The sequence below is a fragment of the Aptenodytes patagonicus genome, chromosome Z, assembly GCF_965638725.1.
Source record: "Aptenodytes patagonicus chromosome Z, bAptPat1.pri.cur, whole genome shotgun sequence".
Lineage (NCBI taxonomy): Eukaryota > Metazoa > Chordata > Aves > Sphenisciformes > Spheniscidae > Aptenodytes > Aptenodytes patagonicus.
The window spans coordinates 13,415,986-13,443,593 of record NC_134982.1 but is presented as its reverse complement, the minus strand read 5'-3'; the positions used below and the strand labels follow the sequence as shown (position 1 = coordinate 13,443,593).

Here is a 27,608-nt window from a genome sequence, read left to right as displayed (position 1 = left end):
TCATTCATCATTGTTGTTCACTGTTAAATAGCCTTTACATGCTATATGTTTTACGGCACTGGATGTTATTTATTAACATATGCAACTTCAAATCATGATACTTATGAAATTGCTATCTCTGAGATCTGAAGAGAGTCCTAAAATGATGCATTGAACATTATTTCTACCTCAAATAACAAGTCATAAAATTTTGAAGAGGCAGCTGAATAAACCTGAACAGCAATTCATAAGATTTTCACCAGCAGAAGCTTGCACTTTCCCCATTTTTTAAAATGAGAAACAGAACTATAATTGCTTTACAACGTATTTTTTCTTGAAATTCAATCCATGTTCACAAAAAGGCTTTGCAAAGCTTTGGATAATTTTGAGTGAAGCTTCAGGTGTTCAGCTAAGTATCCCTTGGATGAGATTTGCATGACTCTAAGATCCCAATTTGAAAACTGTTCTGATAACAGTGCAGGGCTTTTTTCTGACAAACATCTGTGTGTGCATCCTTTTACAATATCCTTTTCAGTCTCCAGCTTGACTCTTCTAGCCACCTGCTGCTGACTCTATTTCCATCACATCTGAAGCAATGTGTGTGATTTCTCCCTAAAAGACTTCCTACCTCACCTTTGCGGCCCTTATGGAACTCCCTCCCCTATGTGTCTCTTCTACTGGGGAGCCCAGCACTGGACGCAGCACTCCAGATGTATCTCACCAGGCTGAGCAGAGGGGAAGGATCACCTCCCTTGATCTGCTAGCAATGCGCTGCCTAATGCAGCCCAGGATGCTGTTGGCTGCCTTTGCTGCAAGGGCACATTGCTGGCTCATGTTCACCTTGCCCACCAGGATCCCCAGACTGCTTTCCAGTCGATTGACCCCCAGCCTGTACTCGTGCTGGGGGTTATCTGCCCCCAGGTGCAGAATTCTGCATTTCCAGCAAAAAGGCTGTCAAAAGCAAGTACGGACTAGAAACATATTCAGCAAGCTCAGCCCTTTACAGAGTGTAGGTAACCAAAACAAATAATGTCTTGTCTCTCTTGAGGGAATTCAATCCTCAATCTTCTCACTCCGCATTTACAAAAGGGTAACTGAGAGCCAAATGTTATTTGCAGCTGAGATGGAGAAAAGAAAACCAGCCTGTCTTGCACTTTGTATCTGAGGATGAAAACTATTGGGCTGCAGTTCTTTAATGAGATTTGTTTTTATGAAAGTCTTGTGTGCTGTTATTATAGCAGGTAATCCTTGCTGAGGGTTGTGATACTGCCCTTCCCGCCCAGCACCTCCCCTCCACCAGCTCTTCCCGCTTCCTGAGCAGCAATGGTTCTTGTCAAGTATAAATACATTTTTTATGATGCTACAGAAATCCAACAATAATAAAGAACTGTGGAGAGAAAAATCTCTCCACGTCCACCATGAAGACTGAAAACTATTTGAGGGAGGGAAAAAGTAAATTGCTAGCTATCAGACTTTTGATGCTTTTGCCTTTTCAAGGGAATAATATAGATCTTCCTACACAGGCCGGAGCTGTGTAGCAACATCTTTATTGCTCACCCAACTTCTGAAGCTGCTCTTATGGAACCGAACAGAAAGGAGAAAAAGAGTCACTGATAAATTACTGGGGAGAGAGATCTTCCAGCCACCAAAGTTGGTGCCTAAACACTGCACAGGGTTACCTACAGTAATAATCCCAAACCAACCTGCAAAAACTCGGCACACATTCACCTCCCTCTAGAATTATGCTTGATCATGATGTGTGATTAAAACAGCCTGTCTGGTGGGTGAGCCAGGTCTGAAGGCCCTGCTGATGAACTGTGGGGCAGAAATAAACAGCAGGTTAGGGGTTTTTTTTGTCTGTTTTTTCCAGACTTTGTTATCCGTGATAGTTTATGAAGACTGTTGTATTCTGAAGAACTGAAGATCTTTTATAGATAATAACCGTTTAAAGGCACTGATGATATTTTGAGCACTGAATCAATAATGGGCCTGAAATACCATAAGCCAAGGTAGGCCAGAGAAGGACTTGACTGATATTTTTCCTTTTGCAGCTTTTGAAGCAGCACCCCTCTGGGCTCCCAGGGCTCCTCGTGCCTTCTGGGCAACATGGCCCTTGCGATATTGCTCTTTCCTGCAGACCCTGAGGCAGAGCCAACACAGTCCAGAGGAACAGGTCATGCAGAGCTGTACACAGCGAGTGACACAGGTGGGGCCGCGTGGCAAACGCCTGGTCAGCCAGTGTCTGGAAGAGGCAAAGGCTTGATCCTGCTGTCAGCGTTAGCAGAGGTAACACTACCCCTCTGCAGGGCCCCAGTGCTTTGCTGAATTGGACCTCAAAGGGGTACTGTGAATGTGTACAAATGGTGGGCAGCTGCTAGGCCAGACCAGCACTGCAAGGCTGGGAGAAAAAGGCATTAAAGTTTTGAGGTGAAGGTGGTCCCACTGAGAACAGGCAGTCACTGTCTTGATCTACAAACTAAACGCTACTGCAGAGAGCATTGCCACAGGGACTTGCAGCAGGGCTTTTTACAGCTGCAATTTAAACAGCAGAGGAGCTCCACCCTTTTCAAGATATAAAAGTGTTGACCGCATCTCTTTTCTCTTTCTGTGGCTGATAGCGTGGTTCACTTATTGCTCTGATGCGAAACACTGGGTCAGTGAGTACTGGCAGCTGCTAAAAATGAGCAAGCAATCCCCCGTGTGCCATGCGTGTGTGCAGTGGTGCAGAGACTCTTCACGCATACATACACACACATGCATGGTTGCTCTTTCTTCTAACAAATGCAATCTATTTAAAAATGCTACTTGGCCAAGCAAACAGAAGAGTCAGTGTGGTGTGGGGAGCAGAGCCCTGGTTTGCAAGCCTCAAGGTCCAATTCTTCCACGGGTTAGCAGAGTGACACCAGGTAAGTCACCGCAGCGCTCTGTACTCCTGGTGTCCCCTGTAATTAAATCACCGGCTCCTCAAAGCAGAGGCTGCCTGTGCACAGCTTTGAACAATGAGGTTTTGATCTTGTTTGAGGTCCCTTGGCACTGCATTAATACTATTATATTAATCATATTATATGATTTACTGCCACATCACCAGGACAGTTTTTAAGAAGAATGACCCTGCGATGAAGGGACAGAGCTGAGGATGGGAACTTAAAACTTCTAGTCTGGATTTCTGTTATAATTTTGAGCTTAGCATTTATTCCTTCAACTGGCCTAAAACCCTGGCTTGCACAGGTTAGCCATCAGCAGACTAAGATTTGGAGACATTCTTTTTAGATTGCTCCGTTGGTTGCTTTTGTTATTTATTTTGTCTCTGGCTGTGACACAGATAATCCATTTAAGCTCATGTTATCATGTTCAAAAAGAGGCTACATAACAAAGGCACTATACATTACTGTTCATAAGCAAATGGTATTCTCCCAGGGGTTTGAACCTGAGAATGAATGGGCTGCTCAGCCACGGCGGGGAAGGGAGAGGAGTTGCAGAGACAACCTACTTGGCAGCTCTTGGCACATACGAGAACAGAGATTTTGCTGTCCCTGTTTTGGGTTGACATGTGCAGCTGAACTTCAAATCGTCATTTCCTTTGTCATCCAAGATGGCATCTGTGCTAGGAGAGCAGGGACAGCAAATCCCACCACCCCATGAGCCCTCACACAGACACCTGTGCTTTCCTAGCACCCCCTGATAATAGCAAGCCCAGAAATACTTGTCTGAACAAGTGTGATTGATTAGCTGTGGATGTACAGTAATTAAACCATGCTCAGCACGTTGGCTGAGGCTCTGGTCCGTAACTATCTATCTACAGTGTCTGCAGGTCGGCATGTTCTTTGGCACAGCCCAGCATTAGCCCTCTGCTCAGAGCACGGCTGGGCAGTGTCAGGGGAGGCAGCTGGAGGACACTGCTGTCAGAAGGCAGCGGTGGGCACAGCATCTTTGGTTGGGGGAGGGAAAAGAGAGTTTTGGCCTTGGAGCCAGACAACAATTGCTGACGTATTTTATTTGGTATTATAGGTGAGGCAGTTGTGGAGGAGGTTCTCCATTAGCCAGGGACTCCGGGTGAAGGCTGGAAGGGAAAATTACAACTTCTGATTTTCAGAAGTTTGCTCAGTAGACTCTGGGTTGGGGTATTGGAAAAGCCTCCCTCAGTCATCCTCACACGGGCCTCGGTCATTTTAGGTGTAATTGCTGCAGCTGTTTGATAAAGCCCATTTGTGGAAGTGAAAGCAAAGAAGAAAGCCAACCATGATAAATGGCTTCTGAGAGCTTGGCCTCGCCTTGTACGTGGAGCCCTTGCCTTGTGCTGACAGCAAAATGGCACACAAATGTAAACAGGCAGGTAACAGCTCTTCTTCCCCATTCCAGGTCTGAGTCTAAAAGCACTCCCTTGTTTGCTGTACCCTGCTGTCTCCTCCATTCCTTGTCCCCTCACACAATTCCTGCAGCCTTTTCCTTTTTTCACCTCGTGATCTCAGCTCAAGCCATGGTTTAGATACTGCATGATTGCCTCCTGTTTGCTGTTCAGGAAAACAAAGCTGAAATGCACTTTGTTGCAGTTTTCCAGCAGTGGCAGTGCTTTATCCTGGTTACAGCACGCTGGGATAAGAATGGTGTCAGTGTTTTGACCTTCAGCAGGTTCTTCATTTACTGTGATGAGACTAGTGCTCCGTATGAGATACGTACTGATACCTCTCTCTCCATCTTAAGTTTTAATGGACAGTGCAAGACAGATGTTTCTAAGCAATGCAATACTTGCTTTTCTTCATTGACATGGAAGGAAAATTGCATTACTTGGTGTATCTTAATTCATGTGCAGACTGATGTCACGAACTATAGCTGCTACTTTCTTCCATTCACTTAGAAACACTGCTAGACAAAGAGTGACAGCTTGCCATAATCTCCCTGCACTATCTTCTGTACATAGGGACGATTGAAATGACCTTATCAGTGGTTTATGACACTTGTTCTGATGAGTTTGTTAATTGGAAGATACAGATTATCCTGTAAACAAAGTACTACTTTGCAAAGCATTCTGTTAGGAACACAAAGCCATACACATCATTGCACCTTGTGCTCCACTGTCTCGACGTGGAGCATCTTGAAAACTCAAGAGTTAATTGCTGGGAATTCAAGATTCATTAAAGCAGAAATAGTAAAGAAAGGGCCTAACTTTATATGCTCGTGGTGAGAAAAGAGTAGCTGATGTAATAGAAATGTGTTTGAAACCCCCAGTAAGAGTCCCAGATCTACTAGACAGCACAGCTAGGCCTTGTTTTCTGTATTCTCTTCCCTTTTCTTGTGTCTTTTTCTATGTAGGAGAGACCCCAACCTCACAATATGCTCTTCTTTGGGTGTTGGGGATTTGCGTTTGAATCCCCTCAGGCAGAGGAGGGAACCAAATGGGGGATGCCACAGCTGGGACAGGGACTCAGTGCATGGCAAGTGGGGAGTTTTAGGGTGAGTAAGACATCGCCTCTACGGTTTAGGTACTTCAGGGCCGGGCAGCAGCTGGTTGCAGAATCAATTATGGACTGAGACTGGGCTCTAGTTTCCACTTGAGCCTCACTCCAGATGCTGAGAACTTTATTGAATTCAGCTGCAAGAGTTGAGGTTTTTTAAACAGCTCTTTTTGTCAGCTTTCCAGATCAGTGAGTTGCTGTCCTTTCAAACCAGCCAGGCTAAATGTTGGATTCTTCTGACAGTCTGTACATGAAATCTGAAAGAATTATCAAGCTCTAGTTTAAGGGAGCTGAACCCTGAAAAAAACCAGCTCTGAATTTCTTTAAAATAATGTGCTCTTTGTTCCTCTTTAAGTCTAAGTTCCCCTTCTGCAAATCCAGAATGATACAAGTTCATATATCATACGATGAAATGGAGATTTGTTGTTTGATGGTCATTTCTAGTTAGATCTTGAAAGTCTTATTCTGTGGAAAAAGTCTTCCCATTTTGACATTTCAGTGGCTGCACTAATAAAAGGTGTCTTTCCATATTCACAGCTAAGAAATCCATTGCTCGGTTCATTCAAAGCGGTTGCAGTGTGCAGCCCAACATCCTGGCAGATACGCAGGGGTAGAGATTTCACGTCGATATAGGCCTTTATCCCATTAAAAAAAAATAAAGAGAAATTTTCCTTTTATTGCTGATGTGCTGTAGACACGTTACAGTTTGTCCCTGAAGTGTGAAATTGAGAAATCACATATTAAACATAGAATCATAGAATCATTGAGGTTGGAAAAGACCTCTAAGATCATCAAGTCCAACCGTCAACCCAACACCACCATGTCCACTAAACCATGTCCCTAAGTGCCTCATCTACTCGTCTTTTAAATACCTCCAGGGATGGGGACTCAACCACTTCCCTGGGCAGCCTCTTCCAATGTTTAACCACTCTTTCAGTAAAGAAATTTTTCCTCACGTCCAATCTAAACCTCCCCTGGTGCAACTTGAGGCCATTTCCTCTCGTCCTATCGCTTCTTACTTGGGAAAAGAGACCAACACCCACCTCGCTACAACCTCCTTTCAGGTAGTTGTAGAGAGCGATGAGGTCTCCCCTCAGCCTCCTTTTCTCCAGGCTAAACAACCCCAGTTCCCTCAGCCGCTCCTCATAAGACTTGTTCTCCAGACCCCTCACCAGCCTCGTTGCCCTTCTCTGGACACGCTCCAGCACCTCAACGTCCTTCTTGTAGTGAGGGGCCCAAAACTGAACACAGTAGTCGAGGTGTGGCCTCACCAGTGCCGAGTAGAGGGGCACCATCACTTCCCTACTCCTGCCGGCCACACGATTTCTGATACAGGCCAGGATGCCATTGGCCTTCTTGGCCGCCTGGGCACACTGCCGGCTCATGTTCAGCCGGCTGTCGACCAACACCCCCAGGTCCTTTTCCGCCAGGCAGCTTTCCAGCCACTCTTCCCCAAGCCTGTAGCGCTGCATGGGGTTGTTGTGGCCGAAGTGCAGGACCCGGCACTTGGCCTTGTTGAACCTCATACAGTTGGCCTCGGCCCATCCATCCAGCCTGTCCAGGTCCCTCTGCAGAGCCTTCCTACCCTCGAGCAGATCAACACTCCCGCCCAACTTGGTGTCGTCTGCAAACTTACTGAGGGTGCACTCGATCCCCTCATCCAGATCATTGATAAAGATATTGAACAAGGCTGGCCACAAAACTGAGCCCTGGGGAGCACCGCTCATGACCAGCTGCCAACTGGATGTAACTCCATTCACCACAACTCTCTGGGCCCGGCCGTCCAGCCAGTTTTTGACCCAGCGCAGAGTCCACCTGTCTAAGCCGTGAGCCGCCAGCTTCTCGAGGAGAATGCTGTGGGAGACGGTGTCAAAGGCCTTACTGAAGTCCAGGTAGACCACATCCACAGCCTTTCCCTCATCCACTAGGCGGGTCACCTGGTCATAGAAGATCAGGTTGGTCAAGCACCAGGCCTGCTGGCAACAGATGGAGTCCAGCTGTCTCACAGGGGGAAAAGGATCATCGCTCATGAATTGGCAGGGCTCACTGAGAGGGCTTTAAACTAGGTTCGAAGGGGAAAGGGGATAAAACCAGGCCCACTAGAGATGAGTCTAGGGGTGGCGTGCCGATGCTGGGGGCGAAATCGATAGCCCAGCTCAAGTGCATCTACACCAATGCACACAGCATGGGTGGTGAGCAGGAGGAGCTGGAAGCCATTGTGCAGCGGGAGAGATATGACTTAGTCGCCGTCACAGAAACATGGTGGGGTGACTCTCACGGTTGGAGTGCTGCGATGGATGGCTATAGACTCTTCAGAAGGGACAGGCGAGGAAGGAGAGGCGGTGGGGTGGCTCTGTATGTTAGGGAGTGCTTCGACTGTCTAGAGCTCAAAGATTGTGATGATGATACGGTTGAGCGTTTATGGGTAAGGATGAGGGGGAAGGCCAACGAGGCAGATATCCTGCTGGGAGTCTGTTACAGACCACCCAACCAGGATGAAGGGGTGGATGAAGCGTTCTACAAGCGGCTGGCAGAAGTCTCTCAATCGCTAGCCCTTGTTCTTGTGGGGGACTTCAACTTCCTGGATGTCTGCTGGAAATACAACACGGCAGAGAGGAAGCAGTCTAGGAGGTTCCTGGAGTGTGTGGAAGACAACTTCCTGACACAGCTGGTAAGTGAGCCTACCAGGGGAGGTGCCTCGCTCGACCTGCTGTTTACTAACAGAGAAGGACTGGTGGGAGATGTGGTGGTCGGAGGCCATCTTGGGCTTAGTGACCATGAAATGATAGAATTCTCCATTCTTGGTGAAGTAAGGAGGGGGGTCAGCAAAACCGCAACCATGGACTTCCAGAGGGCGGACTTTGGCTTGTTCAGGATGTTGGTTGAGAGAGTCCCTTGGGAGACGGTCCTGAAGGGCAAAGGGGTCCAGGAAGGCTGGACGATCTTCAAGAAGGAAGTCTTAAAGGCGCAGGAGCAGGCTGTCCCTGTATGCCGTAAGAAGAACGGGTGGGGAAGACGACTGGCCTGGCTGAACGGGGAGCTTTTGCTGGGACTCAGGAAAAAAAGGAGAGTTTACCGCTTGTGGAAGAAGGAGCAGGCAACTCAAGAATACAGGGATCTCGTTAGGTCATGAAAACCTCCCTAGGGACTTACAGACTGAAAACCAAGCTGCAAACTTATTTCTCTTGCCTAATGCTGGTAATCAGAGCACGCTCTGCCTAACTGGAGAGGTGGCTTTCAGCCTTCTCAGACCCTGGAAAGAATTTTACGAAGGCTTCTCTCCTGCTTGACAAGTGGTCCCACCATTAAGCCGTGACGCTGAAGTTGCATCCTCCTGCCTTAGGAGACAGGCACAGCACTTTGTCAGGAGCTTAGTCCTACCAAAGGTGATAAGCAGTGACTAAAACCCGCTCTTCAGAGGACTTCTGGTTGAACCAAGAGAGAGGATATGCTGCTTGGGGCAGGCCAGTTCTGCTTCTGTGCATGACCACAGCTCTTGGCAGCTAGAGAACTTAAAACAGCAGAGGGCATGAGTTTAGATGGCACTTGAGTGCAGCATTGCATCAGTCACGATTTGGACATAGACCCCTCGGTTCTGTCCACACCCTGCTGGAGGTATGTATTTTATTGGATAGTACCCTTAGGTCTTGTTTCTAGTAACGTATTCATATACGTACATATATATTGTTATATAGGTATATAAAAGCATGATCTAAGTAAATGAGATTTCTGTAGAAGGGTAACTTGTCCAAGACTGACACCTCCTGAGCCATACACAGCAGTGGCTGTGGTGTTTTACAGCACCGCTATCTCATTCCATGACTGTGGCAGTTTAATGCTAGCGTACCTAGGGACCCCTGCAAAACAAAAGGCAGAGCACTCTGTGAAAATCAACAAATACACCAGCCCAGCTGAAAGGTGGTTTGAGGCACAATTCCTAGAGAGAAACAGAGCTAGTGGCTCCTTTTCCCTGGGGGACCAGTATCTACTCTGGTTTTGCTTCAACATTTGATGAAGTCCTGCCCCAGGGACAGTTGACATCCGATTCCGCTGTTTTGCACGAGCAACAGTCACTTCACAGCAAAGTAAAGCAGGTGCAAAATACAGAAAATAATAACCCATTTAACCTTCACCAAAATAATTTTGAAAGCAGCAAGGCAGTGGAAAGTCAGTTCCCCCCCTTTTTTTTTCTACAGTAGTTAGATGGAACGTTTTAGTCTGAATGAACCAAAGGAGGAGGAAATAGATTTTGCTAGAAGTTGCTGGGGTTGTGGTCTGGTGAGACTGAGTTCACAATGGGTTCAAGTGCTGATATAACATTACCATCACCCGTGAGAAAGATAGGTGAGAAAAGGCTAGATTATATGCTGCCCAGATAATAAAGGAAAGGGCGAGACTTGGAGGTGTTCAAAAGACAGGATGGTTCAAACCTGTCCTCAGATTTGCCTGATCTTTGCTAAGGCTGTAGCAATAGCTTTCTTTTTAAAGGAACAGTTATCAACCACCTTTGGAAGCTGTTCAGGTCAGTTAAGATTAACACCAACAACAAAAAAAAAAAAACCCAAACCCTCAGACCATGATTTTATTTTTCATAAGTGACAGATCTTTGCCTCTTGTCAGCCAGATGTGCAAAAAAAAAACCCCAAACCCCAAGAAACCAAACCCAAAACCAATTGATGAGATCCCTCAACTGTGAGATAGGAGGGGCTGCTAATTGAGTATGTGATGCCCTGGACCAGAGGCTTGGGAAAGCAGTGTTCCACTGAAGGGGACTGTACCTATTAAATTGAAAAATAGCATTTGTCTTAAGAAAATAATCATTACCCTTTTCAGTTCGGTACGTTCTTGTTTCTGCTGTGACATATACAGCCTTACTGAAAGGACAGCTCAGGGATTAAGAATAGAAACACTCTCTGTTCCCAGGAATCCCAGTTTTCTTAGCTGCTTCTTTGGCCCTGCTATGCCCTACCTCTTCCAGACAGTCTTATTCCCCCTTCTACAGCTACAACGACCTTACCCGTAGAGCCAGCACATTTCAGATACTGCCTTTGGAAAAGGGTATAGTTGGCTTTGGTTAGCAGCTCGGTGCTCTGCGGCAGACGGCCCCGTGTCCGGAGTGTCACGCAGTGAGAGCTGAGACACTCCCAGAGGCACCAACCACTATGGAAGTGGGAGACCTCTCTTCATTTCCCCTTTTATGTGACTGGGAACTGTTCAGAGTCAATACATTTAATTGGTGTAAGACCAGCAGACAAGACTGCAAGGTATCACTTTCCTTGCTAAAGGAGACACTCTAAAAGCTGCTGCAGCACATGGTTACTATGTGGTTTCTTAAGCCTGAGGTCTTTCGTTTAACTTTCATGAAAAACATTTGTTATCAACATGTATTTTATTCTTAACAGGGTAGTTCGAATGCTATGGGTATCCCTGATTAACATTTCCATTTTCCCTTGCAGTCACAGGAAGTCATTTTATCTTGCTTCATCTGTCATTCCTCAGAGGCCAGGAAATTTTACTTCGAAGTTTGTGAAAAATTGATTTTTATAAAAAGAGACATTTCTGACTAAAGAAAAATCTCTGCTAAAATGAGCAAGAGGTCATTTGAAATATATTTCAAATCTGGTTCAGCACAAAAACTCTGTGTTAACTGAATTAGGAAAACTAGAATCTTTTTTTATGCCAGGTAGAGCAGATGGCGTTAAAATTCCTCTTCAGCTTGTCTGGAGCGAGAGCATTTCAGTTCCAGCAGTCTCTCCACAGTGTCTGCAATTGTACGCTCACCATGCACCTTGTTATCTCGGGTGCGGATGTTAACTGTTCCACTCACCTTCTCCTTTTCACCAACAACTAGAAACAACCAAGATGCAAAGGAATGAACTTAAGATTTAGCAAGCTCTTTTTTCCCCCCATTCCCTTAAAACTTAGGCATACTAAACAAACATTCTGAAAAGCTTACCAACCAGCACATCAAATCCTTCTTTGCCCTCCTCCCATCTCCCCCCACCTAGATCTGTAACAGCCAATAGCCCTATTTAATCTCATATAATTTAGTAGTTTTTAGTATGTTATGAACAGCAACTTAGCAAAATATGAGTAAAGAGAAAAGTAAACCCAGTAAGTCCAGCTTAACTGACTTCTTATTAGAGAGAACTACAAAGTCAAAATGAGAAATAAACATGGAGTACTCCACGGGCAAAGATTAGAAAGACAACTTGATTGTAAATAACCAATAGCTATTTGTTTTCTTTACAGAAACAGCAAGACAGTTTATTGGCAAATCCCAAAGCTATTTTACTTAAACATTAAGATACAGATACCAAAATAATATATGTATGTCTCATTACTCATCTAAATTTTATATAATATACTTGGAGGTTGCTAGAGGAGATTGTATTTCTCTGGTACCCAATCTACATTCAGTGGGACAACGCTTTGAAACAACCTCTGAGCATAAATTAGGTGAGATTTTTTTCCCTGATAGACTGATCATTTGTTTGTGTCTTGAAGGTAAAATGTGGTTGTGTCTTATCTGTATCACATGCTTAAGGTTTTAAAGAACAGAAGAACTTTATTCATGATTCTATCAATTACTCTGAGGGTAGAGTTTCTCTGTCAAAGGCTCCTTCTACTCTAATGGATCCCAGACAGTTTTAGGGTCAATGCTAGAGCCTCAATTTACATGACATGACTAGCGTGGTTCTTCAAATCACATACTTCAGGGTCAGTTTCTAATCGTCCCTGCGTCACCCTCTCATGGAATAGTCTTCTCCTATGCATGCATGTATAGCTCAGAAGTACACCACAGCTGAATGCAGTGAAAATATGGTGGTACTTTTGCTACACTTGAAACAAGAGCATATGTTATTGGGGGGGATGGAAAAATCGCTTAACAATCTGACTGACAAAGGGCAAGAGATTTTATATATGACTCCACATTGCTGACCAGAAGACAGCAAAGACCTTTTTCTAAAGCAGCAGTAATGCCTTGGGCCACAGTGACCTCCTTCCAGTGACAGCTATACAAGCCAGGAATGCCTATCATGCAGGCAGGAGAGGCTCTCTGGGATGGAGACTCTTAGGAGCAAAGCGACCTAGAACACTGACTACCACTCTCTGCCTTGCTCACAGAAGAAAGATCAAATCCTATGACCTATGCAAGAAAGTCAGCCAGGATAAGGTAACAAATGCACTATACATTACCCAGAATAAAGTTATACTGTGCAAGCTGAGCATTTCTGATCTTCTTGTTCAGCGTGCACCCAGGATCTACATCAACATCTGCCATTAATCCAGCATCATGGAAGTGCTGCCTGACCTAGGAGAAAAAGTATTTGAACTGTCACTATAGGATATTCACGACAATGAACTATTTATGACTTGTAGACGTAAGCCAGTCAAGCTTATCTGACCCCTAAAACAAAGGCATCGTCATTGGCTCAGGCGTTGGAGATGAGCCCAGTTCAAGAAATGAAAACAGGTCAGCTATCATGCAAGTACATACACACTGAGTAACTAAGCAGTGATGTGAATATCTAATGTTTTGGGCTGAATAGTGATTTGACTTTGATATTGTGAAAGGCAGCAGGATGGTGGAGCTTTCTGATTATAAGATTTTATTTATGTATAATGCGCTTGAAAGAAATACAGGAGAAGGTCTGCTGGATGCTAAATATGCAGAGACCCATCTTCATCTTTCTTACTGCTTTTGCAAGATGCACATGGCCATGGGAGACTAGAACCTGAAGGGTAAGACAGCTTTTGAGCTAGAGAGAAAAACTAAGTTTTCCAAAAATAAAAGCCTCACAAAGATCAGCATTTGTTGTTTAGATACACAAAATGTATTTCAGGTCCTCTTTAAGATACATCTACAACTTCAGCAGCTAATTGTCACTGTAATATAAAAATGATACAATGTAATATGTAAAGACTTATAACATTTATCTGGGATAAATACTGTTAATCATTAATAACCAAGTATCCCAACTAAATATAGTATATTGGGAAAAAAAGCCCCCAAACCATATACATCACCTTTTGAGCATACTCATCACACGTTGGTCCCACTGGTACCACCATTACCTGCTGTGGGGACAGCCAGAGCGGCCTTCAATAAACAAACAAAACAAGTTTATATAGCTTTCAGTATTTTTTTAGTATGAAAAATCCTCTTAACAGATAGGACTAAAATCTACACAAGAGATTCATAAAGCCAGCTGCTTAGATTGAGTTCAGAGGTGATGACAGCCCTATACTCATTACAATTTATCTCCCAAAAAGAACTGTCTAAAAGAATTGCAGTGTAGACAAAGGTACTTTCTGACCTGAAGATTCAAGTTGTGTTTTACAACAGACAACAATCATAATAGAGTTGTTGAGCTTACTACTAACTAATCATGGGAAAACATTTACATTTGAGTCTTGTTATAATCAGAGGGGTCATCCCCATCAGGTATTATACTGCAGGCAGGTAAAGATGACCTACATAAATGACTCACTGCAAGGCAGCCCAGCTGCAAAAGCAAACTTGAGAGATACACACCTTGGGCAAACAAGCTGTATGCTGCACCTGCATGGGTGGTATCATGTAGAGGCTACCATGTCTAGAATTATTAAATATCTAAGGAAGGTGGTTCAGAAGGAATTGCCCTGTGGTACACCTACGGCATGTCTCTTTGGCAAGCAAGTAGAACCAACCCTCTTGATTCTTGGGGCTAATTTCTCTTCTACCTAAAGTGTTTGCTCAAACTGGAATAATAAATCTACTTTTCAACGTTACCATTTGCCTCCATAGTTTTCAGTTAGAATGGCGATCATTCTCTCCACAGATCCCAAGATAGCCCGGTGAATGATAACTGGTCTTGTCTTGTCATTACCATCATGGCTGTGAAGAAAGGTGTGGTTTTTTTAAATATAAGGTTTTTTCTTGATGTAAACATGCCTGTAACTGACAGGAAAGTTAGATTATATAGCAATTAAAACCACCAGCCTCTGTGCTTACCTGACAAAGGTGAGGTTAAATCTGACTGGCAGCTGGAAGTCGAGCTGGATTGTAGCACATTGGTGGTAGCGGCCAATGGCATCTTTAATCTGAATGTCAATCTTCGAAACAAGACACAAACTTTTACTACAGTGTAAGATACAAGCATGCCTCTCTGAAAGCAAACTCACTATTTTAAGATGGAAGGTTTCACTCAATGCAGAGGAACTATATGTGGTTTTAGACAACATGCTTTTACTTCAGCCTACATTAGGACTTAAATGATTTGCGGGTTCTGATGCAAAAAATGTTAGAGCTAAAAACAGGGTGAGCAAGTAGAGGGACATTGCTTCAGGGGGGAACTACCTTTAATACCTCAGACTATTTATTGATTTCAATCTGGGACTTTCATGGGCCTTTTCGCTGAATGAATTCAGCAGCACCTAAGTGCAAGTGCAAGATCAGAACTGAACATGTCTCACCAAAAATGAGATTTCTTCAACCTCAAACTGGCAAACTTACACTCCTTTATTATGCAGTATTTGAATACTTTGTAGCTTATGTTACAAATTCAGGGCATGAACTTGGGATGAGAATCCTACTGCTAAATAGTCCACTTGCCAGTAGGGATCGTATTAATCAATTACATTTGTTCTGACTAGGAGTATCTACAGTCAAGCGTATTCTTTCTATTGCATCTTAGACTTTAATCCTGAGTACACTTATAATAGAAGTTAGACAGAGAGATGGATAGAAAACAGTAGATTTATAGTGTCCCGACCTCATTTATTTATCATGTTGTTCTCTTAGTCATCATTTTACCAGTATGGCTGGTAAATGTTGGGGCTGTGTGCCTTATTTTAATTTATGTATCAAACAAACAGATCAGTGTTTTATTAACTGAAGTTCTAAATGTCTTTCAATTTTGCATTCAGAAGCCAGAGTTTATCATATTTCAACTACTCACCAAAGAGCTTCTATCAAAATAAATTATTTACAACCTTCTTTAATTTCAAATCACCCAGTTAGAGAGTAGAAAAAAAAAAATCCAAGTAGTTTAAAGGTACCCTAGATGTAGAGCTTAACTTAAAAATGTAATTTTAACTAGTTTCCATTAAAACCAGTGCAAAACGCTACACGTTTGCTCACCTTACTTTGGCTAGAGTGTGTTAGGAGCAAGTATAAAGTTAATTAAGGTTAGCAAAGGTTCCTGTAGATATTTGCCTTCTTTCAAATCAACTGAGGAAATTACTAAATCTTGTTTGCATTTCACATTATGAATGATTAGCTGCTATAACACCTTTCACCTACAACCCATAAAATGAAATTGATTCAACTGGCATACAAAGAGAGAAATCAGAATCAGTTTACTAGATGACTGAATATAGACATAAAAGTAGTGTAGGTTTATTAGGAAAAGATTTACAATTAATTTTGTAAGGCTCTCTGTCCTTATGCTCAAAGATATCAGGAAATTTCTGGAAAGCCCTACTTAATCTGTGCAAACTGAAGAGACAGCTTTAAAAAAACCCAACAAAACCACAAAACCAATGCAAGGGGCTTTTTAAAACACCAAAACCCACCAGCAACTCAATGTAGCTACAAAACTGTGCCAGTAAAAGCAACATTTTTCAAAAATTTGTTTTACCAGTAATTTTATTTTTGTTTTTGTCATGACTTAGCATTCACATACTGCCCAAAGGATTACTTCTAATGCAGCAATTGCTGTGATAATACAGATCTTACAGTGCCACCTTCTGTTCATGTCTCCCACTAAACCAATCAGCTCTGTTTAAGCAGCAAATAGTTCATACATGTAAACTGGGTTTAATTAATGAAATGAGTGTTAAAGCTATGTGAAAACCAGGATCACAGAGTATTATTTCTCTCTCAAGTATGTCAGAGTTTATGTATCTGGAAAAACACAAAATTTCAGCCATACAGCATCTTAAAATGGTATTAGATACTATAAAAGAAATCCCCTCTTCCTAATCCCAGCTCTTAACAATCTCAGCTTGTACCAGGTCATCAGTTTAGGTATCAGTTTTGTTCTGTAACCTCCAGCCAAACCTAAAAAGCACCAATGCTTTAGAAATGCATACTGACATTGAAAAACTTAGTTATAATGTTACACTGGAAGGGAATGTGCAGGACAATAAGTGAAAAATAGCAGTTGTCTTTACCAAGAAGATCACGAATAAAACCCAAGAGCATACTATTTTCTCCCCCTTTCTCATAGTAAGATATGAAAAACATTCTTTATGTATTAACAGCATTTAGTGTCCATCTGTATTTGTTTAATTAACTTAGAGCAGAATGCTAACTAGATGGGAGACTTTGTCTCCATCAGGTATCTATTTGAAGTCATCTGGCAAACATTCTGCACAAATAGATGCCCAACACTTGTCTTTCTGGGGAAAGCAACATTTAGCATCATTTTGTAAACACATGAAGACTCTGAGTTTTTTTTCTGCTCATCCGCTATACTGCAAAGAACAGTATTTGCATGCTACCCCTACTGCCAAGATTACGGTAGTATCAATGGAAAGCAAGGAATTGTGTAACTTTCGTCTGCCTCATCCAAACAGAACTAAAAGCCTAACCCAGCTAGGGGTTAGCAACATACTAACCTTAGGTCCATAGAAAGCTCCATCACCAGGGTTTAACTCCCACTTCTCACCAAAGTCATTGAGGCTGTTTTCCAGTTGCTAGAGATAAAGGACACATACACTCACTGTTTTTCAAACATTTGCTGTCTTTCCATGTTACAGCATCAGATCAGCATGCTGCTACAGATACGTGACGCTACCAATTCTCTGTACTTCTCAGTTACTGCTGCAACTCATTTATTTTCTTAAAAGGGAAAGTTTTGGAAGAGCCCCAGCTAAAAAAAAAAATTAGTCCAAATTTAAACCAACAAAATCAATGCATTCCTTTTGGAAGAGGCCAAACAAGCAGCATTAGCTAAGATGCAAGAAATTTTTATGCTAGATTCAAAGTTTGTAGATAATATTGAGAGGGGATCCACCCTGATACAACTGATGTCTATTCCTGCCCTATCTCCTCCCCAGCATTGCACCTGCAGGGGCTAACCCCATCCCTTTAATCATGAAAGCAACCCAGCTTTTGGAAGATGGCTCTAAGTCTTATTACAGGGGCTGCCAGAATTGGTTCTTTTTTTTTTTTTTTTTAATTATCAAAAAAATACAAGGAGGGAGAGGAGAGAGATAATTTGATTCTGACGCGGAGATTGCTTCTGTATGGAGACTAAGCTATTTACAGCAGCCAGACTGAATTGAAGACAGTTATTAAAGTTATATTGCTCATGACCAGCTGTCACTGTACCTCCCAGAAGGCAGTATGTTCTTACAGGACTTCCAGCTGCAGCCTTGCTTTCATATAAAAAGTTAATAAAACTACTGTTTACCTTTTCAGCTTGATTCCACACTTCAATATCTCCCAGGTACTTTTCAGGACGAGTGGAGAGATTCAGTTTAAAGGAAAATCCAAAGACATCATACACAGTACGCAAGAACTGCAGACAACTCTTTATCTCCTCTTCAATCTTTATGAGAATAGGAAAAAAGTCTCAAATATGGAAAAATCAGTTAATCTGATTTTAATACCCAATTTCATTTAACAGCAGCCCATACCTGCTCCATAGCACAGAATATGTGAGCATCGTCCTGCTGGAACCGACGTACTCGAGTGAGTCCTGTAAGAGCTCCTGACAGTTCATTGCGATGCAGAACACCAAAATCAGCCAACCGTAATGGCAGCTCACGCCATGATCTTGGACGATGATCAAACATAAGGCTGAAGGAAAAGTTTATTACTTGAAGCTCATTCAGAATCAAAATTCTGCAAAGAACAGCCAATGAGGAGCAGCCAGTACCTAAGCAGATGCCCATAATGCCAATGATGTAATCTGAATACAACCATCATTCAGATCTAGTTTTGTCAGGAAAACAAATGCAGATATCCTTTTATAGCTGGTAGGCTTCCCCCACCTCACAGAGAGAAGATAAAACAGCTCCTAAAACTGAGCATTAAAACCTGAATGCCTAAGTTGCCACAAAATTGACAATGCCCCAGTATCTATTTTGGATATCCATTTCATAGTACCAAGGTAAGCTTCAGGTCTAAAACACAGTCACTGTAATGATGGAAAAATGACATTTCTCAGTGTCTCAAGTAAAGAGAGCATGTAGACAGCAAGACTCATAATTACATCACTCCTGACAGCATGTCACATCTGGATACCTGAAGATAGCCATCTTTACAATTAAGCAGGCAAAAGAAACAGATTTTTTTTTTTTTTTAATCAGCATCATCTTTGGTAAACTGGATTTGCTACGTATTTACCAGTGCCCTGGACAGTTCATAGGCTTCAGAGCAAAGATTTCTTTCTCCACTTCAAAGGAAAACATGTTGTCACTGTAATGCTGCCAGTGCCCTGAAGTCATCCATAGTTTGCTGTTGAAAACATTTGGAGTGACAACCTCCTGGAATCCACGTTTTCGATACTCACTCTGAAACAAGAAACCCAGTACATAAAATAACTAATAAAGCAAATGAAAGTAATGGTACGCAAGACTTCAGTCTGCAGCCATAAAAATATAGACATGCTGCCCTACAAAAGTCCATGACTCGAGAAGAGAAGAGGAAGAGAGAAGAGGAAGAGGAGAGAAAAATTCAAGTTGGACGTGCCAGGATACATCCCTTCCACCAGCACCACCTTCCCCCCAAACAATCCCTTTGTAGTAAGCAAGAAGAACAAGTTTCTTCCCTGCAAGCAAAGCAGCAGTCTCTAATTATTCAATGACACTTGATAGTACATTGCAGCCCAAATATACCATAGTAAGACAGACTTTAAATATTACAACAGGAAGATCAGGATTTTTTTCTTCTACACATAATTTCATAAAAAATAATTCTACAAGGCCAAATTTAGTAAGTTTATTAAAACAAGTCAATATGCATCAATGGAACAGCTGTAGTGTGAGCTTAGCTGTACTATTAGATGTCAAAGAATATAAAGCATCATTATCACTGCTTTAACTGCAGGTATAAAGTATTGATAAAAACATAACTTAGCAGAGATTGTGACAAGACCAATACAAAGAAACCAGGTTTCTTTAGTTCCGTGGCTTACAGAACTAAGAGATCAAACTAACTTGAAATGAAGGGCTGTTAGTACTATTATATGTAGCATGCTGTTACATATTTTTCTAAAATTAAGCTATTTCTTCTATAAGAAGATTTCCAAAAGACATTACTTACCCGGATGAATTCAATTAATGTGTTATAAATGTAAGCTCCTTTTGGCAAGAAAAAACAGCTACCAGGGCTGAGCTCATGAAAGAAAAACAGTTCTTGGTCCTGCACAAAAATAGTATTTGAAAAACTTAGTATTTGTACACCACGTTTTTCACTTAACATTCACAAATGAATTACTGACTGACTGGGTATCACTAGTGAAAGTTTTTTAAAAAAAACACTAAAAAAAAAAAAAGCAGCATCAATAGATCAGACACATTTTCACTAGTATTTCTATCTCCATCAGTACTTATGGGGAAGGAGATTGTTGTTTCCTGTTTCATTACTGATGCTCCAAAACTTCACGTTTATGTGTAACTCCTAACTGTGCCCCCACAGCTCCCTTTGTACATTGACAAGTAGTGTTTAGTTCTGCTTCTGCAACTCTCTAATTATTTGCACACAACTGAATGTGTGAACTGTAGTTGGCTAATGTTGTGAAAAACTGCACATGCTTGAGGACTGCATATAGTGAATTCTTCTGTATATTTTCCTGATATCCTAGCAGCAGACCTTGTAATAGTGTTCAGGACTATCAATTATCTGACCGGGGTTTCCATCTAGAAAACAAAACCAAAAACCAACCAACCAAAAAACCATAGAATGTATTACAGATTCTGAAATCACACAGAAGAAAAGAACTGTGAGTGAACACGCTGCAGGAAACTGCATAGGAATGACCACTGCCTGCAGACTAAGTGTTCATGTTTTGTAGACCGAAGTGTTCATGTTTTGTTCTGATTGATCTGTGGAATAAGGATGTCATCATGTTTAGAACAGCGAAAAGGCTAAAAAGAAGTTATTTGCTTTAGGACTTTTGATGCTCTTCGAGAGAAAAGTACCTGACTTTGCAACTTAACTGAAAATACAATTGTGTCACATCTTGGTTGTGGCAAGTATACGCTGTCTTCGAGATGCTTCTAGTTAAGGGGTTACATCCACACAGTGTTTGTGAAATACGTTACCAGAAAAACTGTCTCACCCGCCCAATTTTTCTGTGATCTCTGCTTTTAGCCTCCTCCTGGAATTTCTCCCATTCCTTCAGCATTTTTGCATCTGGGAATGAAATTCCATAGATCCGCTGGAGGGATTCCATATCAGCCTTGCCTTCCCAATAGGTAGAAGAATTCTGCATGCAAAAAATAAATGAAACATTGAAGAAAAAGGAGCCTCCACATTTTAGTACTACTGCCTGCTATGAAAAGGCATGCAATTATTAATAAATCACTATACTTAACGTAGAACAACTAAGGCATAAGAAGAGTTTTCATCTTAAATTCAGAGCACTGATTAGAAAAATCCAGAAAGAACAGGTGAACAGAATATGTAAAAATGGTTTCAAGCTCTCTCTTGTCTTTTTTTAAAGCCTATTTGCTCTCTGTGTAGCCATCCTATTCCAACTGTTTATTCACACTCAGCTATAGTTGATACAGTTCAACCAAGCCTTAAGCCACATTCACGCTCCTATCTGTGCTAGGAGTGCAGGCCCTGGACACCTAATTGGGCTTCACACCGTTTGAATATCATTCTAGCACACAACCCTTTCCCAATTTGTTACACTGAGTTTTTGGCCAGGTTACCCATTTCACAGTACATTCTTGGATAAGCCACCATAGTATTGCCCAAAGACAGCAACACATTTTCAATGAAAACATTTTTCGAAAGCAGTTTCAGCAGTTACCTTATGAATTTTTATGGTCTTTATCTTGCCAGTATGTCTGACATGAGGCCCTCTGCATAAATCTATCAAGGGACCACACCTAAGAATAGGAAAACATGAATTTGGTATATTTCATCCTAGAAAGATATATCCAGCAACATTGTGGTGCGTGCATAATTACCTGTATACTGTTGTAGTTGGAGTATTGACCTTCTCATTCAGGATGCGACACTTGAATTTATTATACTGAAAAGAAAAGCAGCACACATATTTGTTAACTACTTGTTAAGCAAGAGAACTGGCCAGCAGTTTAAATTATTTGCAAACCTGATGCTATGCTGCATCAAAAGAGGATTATGAAAGACAGACAGACAGAAAGATAGTCAAGTAGTGGAGCAAGCTGCCCAGAGAGCAGCCTGTGTAGTCTCCATCCTTAGAGGTTTTGAAGGCCCAGCTGGACAAGCCCTCAGAAACCTGGTCTGACTTCAGCACTGACCCCATGTCCTCTGCGTGAGCTTGGACTGGAGACCTACGGAGGCACCTTCCAACCTGAATGACACTATGATTCTCCTAATGTCCTAACAGAGAAAACTGAGTAACATCTATCTCAGGAATGCCAGAAAATTATTTGCAGCTAGGTACTAAAGAGAAAGGATCAGCTTTTAGTGTTGCTTGGACTTTCTCAGAAGTCCTCATTCTAAAAAATGTTTTATGAAGCTTTCTGAATGCATCAGCACATGCAGTTATAGTATCACCACAGCATTTTACTAACAGCCAATATAATATAGGCATATAACATAATTGCATGTAATATATTGCAAACTTACACCTGTCAGAAATAAATGAAAAATGTGGCTTCAAAGATTTTGCGAAGGTCACCCAGGGGAAGAATGGGTGCAGAAAATCTAATGCACATTCCTGAAAACCTAAAAATTACACCTTCACTCATTTTTTTTGTTAAATATCACAAATGAGCTTATAAGAACATATCACCTTAAAAAGTTAAATTGACAGACCATCCTCTACGACTAACAGAACATGCGACTAAAGCTACAAATACTTAGAGAGTAACTGCACGATGCTAGAAACAACCCTCTAAAAACAGCCTACCTTAAACATTTCAAGTAGGGTTTCCTTCTTAACTTCCAGTCTTTCAAAGACTTGTTTTTCCTTCATTATCTTTTTGCATAATGTTTCCAAAGCAGAGAAGTCATTACTTGATACGCCCCTAAAATAAACACACACAAAAAAGTGAATCATTCTTGCTTCCACTTGCAATTTCTGATCCAGTTGCAATACACTAACTTGTGGATGGGACACACTGCAAAGAACAAAGCAATCTGCAGTAGTGCAGATGACTTTGTTCCAGAAACAAGCAGGTAACAGAAATTTTGCTGTGACTGCCATCCCCCAGCTCCTAAAAAGAAAAATACAAAACCTACCCTTCCTCAAGGAACATGTCATAATAGAATCCATTTTCTATTGGTGGGCCATAGCACAAACAGCCACCATAGATTCGCTCCATAGCTTCACCCATTATGTGAGCACTTGAGTGCCAATATACCTAATGGAAGTAAAAAAAGAGGGGATCAGTCTGAATACGCACAATGCATTTCTGAGTATTTTATTTAAAACCTTTTCTGAAACACTTGCTTTTAAGGATACTTGATGCAGATCCCACATTAGAGCAGTCTGTAGAACAGAACTGACCTGCCCAGCAACACTCTCATCTTAAGCACCAACATTTCCAAAAAGTAACACTGCAAAATTGTTTACAGCCTGGTAGCAAATAATTCTTATTTTCAACTATTGTTGAAATGATTCAATTATTGCCAAGAAGTCAGGAAACTGATTCAGAAACTTTTTTTTCTATGAACTTCAATCAATCAGCTCTGCATAAAGACCAAAAGGTGCGCTTTCAACATAAGGCTGTGGTCCTAATCCAAAGATTTTACGCATGGGAAATCCTGCACATAAAGTTAAAAATTACACTCCATCTTGTAGTACACCTGAAGTTTTGACAAATTAAAACCAAATCTATAGCACTTCAGTCTGCTTTTATTTGCACAGACCTGAAAACATCTATCTCGCAGCAGCCCTCATTCAGCCAATATGAAAACCCTAAGTTTGAATGCAAGACCTCTGTGATGAGTTTGACTGACAGCTTCTTGTACCAAATGATTTTTTCTAAAGAGAGTATTTACAAATTTACTGGCTATCCACATTTATCTGAATGAGTAGCCAAAATAAAGTATGTACTTTTGCATGTTCAAAGTAAAAGAGCAGCCTACTCAGTACCTTTATGATTGTACACAGACAGTACTTTTGTACTCAATCTTGTTTTCAAAGTCAGTGTTGAAGAGGTCAGTTCAAAACACCTACTTTACATTAATATGCAAATATAAAATTTTAACGAGAACAGACTTGACATAAACTACAGCAACTGCTAGCAGACTTGGCTACAAATACACAGAAGAACGTACATTATCTGCAGTACCGTATCGCCCTTGTAAGGAAGATTAGAAAACGCAGATGGACCTACACAGCAAACCCATTCCCATCTCCTCATCTTTTGAACACAGTAAAGATGCAAGTAACTACTCGAGGCCGAGTTTAATGCAAATCCAAGGGCAAACAAATTTTGGTAGAAGATACTCACTGCTTGAGCCTCTTCATCTTCAAACTTAAGCAGCTCCAGGGTACAATCCTCCTCCAAAGGACGGTCTAGATCCCAAACCATCTTGTTCACTTTAGCAATAACAGTGTTGTCAGCTAAGCCCTGACTACAGAATAAATACATGGTATATAATCTTTTGAAATCAGCAAGTAGAAGTTCCTCAAATTTGCCCTCCATGTTGAGTAAGATTTTCAGGAGTACTCAGAGTGGGTACAACGTCATAAATAAATTCCAAATAAAGGAGCAGTTTAGCCAGTCTTGAACATTCATGAAAATGTTATTCACATCTCAGAGATGAGGGAAGAAAACTGTGCTGTATACTCAACATTGATACGTTTGTTAACATATTTGACTTAGAGGCAGCCACCTCAAAGTACTAACCTGACTTCAAAATCCTACTGCAATAAAAGACAGAGCTTCTCTTCTAAAAATTATCAAATATCATTTCTGATGTAGTAACTTTAAAATTTTGTTTCCACTAGGCAAAAAAACCTTTCCTTGATCCCAAATCACAAAAGCAAAGAAGGTTCCAATGACAAGGCACCTAAGCACAAAAAAAAAAAAAAAGGCATTTCACCTCTAGGAATCACCCATTTTTTGTACTTTTAACTGTCAGGGTGTCCAGTGTGCATTGTTCAAATCTACTCCACAGCAAGTTTGAGTAAGCCGGAGTTGCGCAATGCTCTTTTTGGTGGGTATCTCCCATGCAAATAAAAATGCAGTTAAGTGAAAGATACTCATACTGTTAACTCTCTCTGAAATCAATTGAAACATCACCCAGCAGTCATCTTCCCCAGGTCAATGCAAACTGGTTTGCATGTGCTAACATTCAATCTGATAGAGTAAATTTATTAGCAAACTAGTACTTAATGCAACAACAGTACTTGCGGATAAAAAATATGCAAGTAATGTGTGTCTAAAAGATCTCAATTATATTCTTAATTTTAGAAACTGTATCTTCGTAAGGCAAAAAAACTACACTCCAAAACTCAAACCCTATTGGTTACCTCCAGTTTATTATATACAAATGCCTTGAGAAGAGTTGAGATAAATGACTAAGAGAGAAATTATACATTACCCATACCCTTACAGCCACAACCTGCAGACATAGAGCTGTCTGAAAATGATTGAGTGTATCACAGAATAGAATCATACCTAATTCCACAAGCAATTTGGTAAGGAGTAGTCTTCCAAGATTCAGCATCAACCTGCTTGCCATCGGGTAATGTAACTTTAATGGGTTTACTGTCATTTGCAGCTCTTTCTGCAAGTAGTGCATCATGTTCAGCTTTAAGTTTATTGTACATCTCTAAACGCTCATTGATAAATGCAGGCCAGGGATTCAGCTATATATCATGAATAAAGAGAAAGGAAATAATCAATGGATTATTAATCTAATATCACATTATGTCAAGAATGCAAACAGAATGGATATACTTTTCACAAGCAGCTATGTGACCATACCTATTATGTGCTATATCTAACAAATAATCATTATTACAGATTAATTATATAGTACTGATTATATAGTAATAAGACTTCAGCTTAATGAAAATTATTACTTTGAAATGTACCACTGTACACCTGTTTAATAAACTACACGTTAATAAGCTACTACATAGTTTATTAAACACCTGTTTAATAAAGCTACACAAGGGTAAAAATCAATTTGAAAAGACTGTAGAAGTTCAACATAAAAATAGATTTTTCTTATTAGGTCAAAAAACTGCGGGAATACCCCTGCTCTGAGCCACCTGGACAGGAACTGACTCCAGCCTACACATCATGTAATGACATCAGGACTGTCAGCTTGGTTATACAGCTATGCAGTTGGCTCAGGCTTAGTGCTGGCTAGCAGCTGGCCCTCTCTGTGCAGTCAGAGGTATCTGTGTTTATCCACCATGAAGACAGAAAACACAGAGCACCTTACGCAGGCTTTCCTCATCCCAGAGATCCGCTGCCTACCTCCTGGTGCAAACGGGCACAGTGAAAACCATCACCAAGCAGCAACTATGGAAATCTGAGCTGCTCTCCCATTACACCAATACAACTTGGTGTAAAAAGCAACAAAGTCACTTTATGGCAAACTTTGGGAAATAAGAGAGAGTGGGAAAAGGAGTAACTGTAACGCCAGATAAAATACTTCGGAGGGATGAACTGCTGCAATGCCAGCAGTACACACGACAGCAACCAGGACAACCTCATCTGGCCCAAGGGCAGCTCACCTCCGTCCGCCCTCCATCGCCGGTCCCTTCCTTCATTTTCTTCTTTCCGCAGTCTGCCTTTTTTTCTTCCCCAGCATTTACCTGAGGAGGGCGAGCACCATTTCCTCATTCTCCAGCAGTCGCTCAAACCTACGGCGCTTTAACCCCCCCTCAGCCCCACTCACCAGGGAACAGACCCGACCTCTTCGCCCCGGGAAACCCCAGCCCAGCTCCCTGCTCTTTTACGTTCAGGTAAATCCCACCGCCTTTCGACCCTGCTCCCCCAGAGCTGCGGAAACCCCCGGCGACCCGCTATAAGGGTGACGGGAAGAGGCCTAGCTCCCTCCCGCCGCTAGCAGCCGTCCTCCTGACAGGGCCGCCCCCCCCTCCAGGCCTGACGCGGGAAGAAGGGTATGCCCCGCCTCAGGACACCCCCGGGCCCGCGGTGAGAGGAAGCCGCGCTGAGGAGACAGCCGGTGCTTCGGAGCGGCCCGCCACCGCCGCGGTGCCGGGCCCACCTGGCCATCAGCGCCCGCCATTGCCACACACGGAGCCGCCTGGCGCAGCGGGGAAGGGGCGGGGACGGCTCCGCGCAGGCGCCTGCCGGCCGCCGCAGCTGATGCAACCGGGGGCGGCCGCACCGACCCGACCTGAGCAGCCACGGCCGAGCCAATGGGGCCGGAGGGCCGTGCCGGGCAGGCCTGGGGTGTGTGGCCGGGGCGGCGGCGCGGCGCCGCGCCCCCGCAGCTCAAGATGGCGGAGCTCCTGCCAGCGCCCATGAGGGTGGGAAGCGGGACCGCGGGGCCCGTGTCCCCGCACCCCTGTTCCCCTCGCTCCTGCGGGGAGAAACATAACCAGCCTTACCCCGCCAGCAGGGCCGTAGGGCCCCACGAGGGTGGCAAGAGGCTGAGGGACGGGATGGCACTCGGGGAGACCTAGCTACTATTCCCCTGAGGCAGAGATTCAGTCAAGGATGGATCAACTGATGGGAGTACTCTTTGCAAAGGAGACAAAAATAAAATAAAATAAAAATCGGATTGACCGATGTCTGATGTCCCAGGGGGAAAAAAGTGGAAGAGATTCCGAGGAGAGTCTGCCAGATCTGGACCGCGGGAGTGCAGCTGCTTTGCTTAGCCCTGTTCTGAGGGGAGGCTCAGCGTCTCTAAGAAAAGGCTGTGATATTCAGGCACAGCATTTTGCTTTGTAACCTTCCTCCCCTTCTCTCCCCGCTGTTTTTTTATAATAATTTTTATTTAGGAAGGTTACTTCCAGCATGTTCTCACGGTGGCCCTGGGCTCCCAGAGCGGTGTCCCAAGGCCCTTAGTGTGTTTGGTGAACT

General features: G+C 42.5%; 1 protein-coding gene across 1 annotated transcript; it reads right to left on the bottom strand.

Annotated features, from left to right (window-relative positions):
* Positions 1 to 9,998: 9,998 nt before the first annotated feature.
* On the bottom strand, positions 9,999 to 26,862 carry TARS1 (threonyl-tRNA synthetase 1). Its single transcript, XM_076363019.1, has 19 exons — positions 26,788 to 26,862; positions 26,291 to 26,371; positions 25,221 to 25,411; positions 24,048 to 24,171; positions 22,831 to 22,952; positions 22,499 to 22,616; positions 21,570 to 21,634; positions 21,410 to 21,488; positions 20,711 to 20,857; positions 19,693 to 19,791; positions 18,775 to 18,941; positions 18,063 to 18,225; positions 17,837 to 17,974; positions 17,040 to 17,117; positions 14,431 to 14,531; positions 14,209 to 14,313; positions 13,464 to 13,536; positions 12,633 to 12,747; positions 9,999 to 11,279 (listed from the first exon to the last, which is right to left on the bottom strand). The coding sequence occupies exons 1-19, from the start codon at positions 26,806 to 26,808 to the stop codon at positions 11,131 to 11,133; spliced, it is 2,136 nt and encodes a 711-aa protein (XP_076219134.1). The 5' UTR covers positions 26,809 to 26,862; the 3' UTR covers positions 9,999 to 11,130.
* Positions 26,863 to 27,608: the final 746 nt, after the last annotated feature.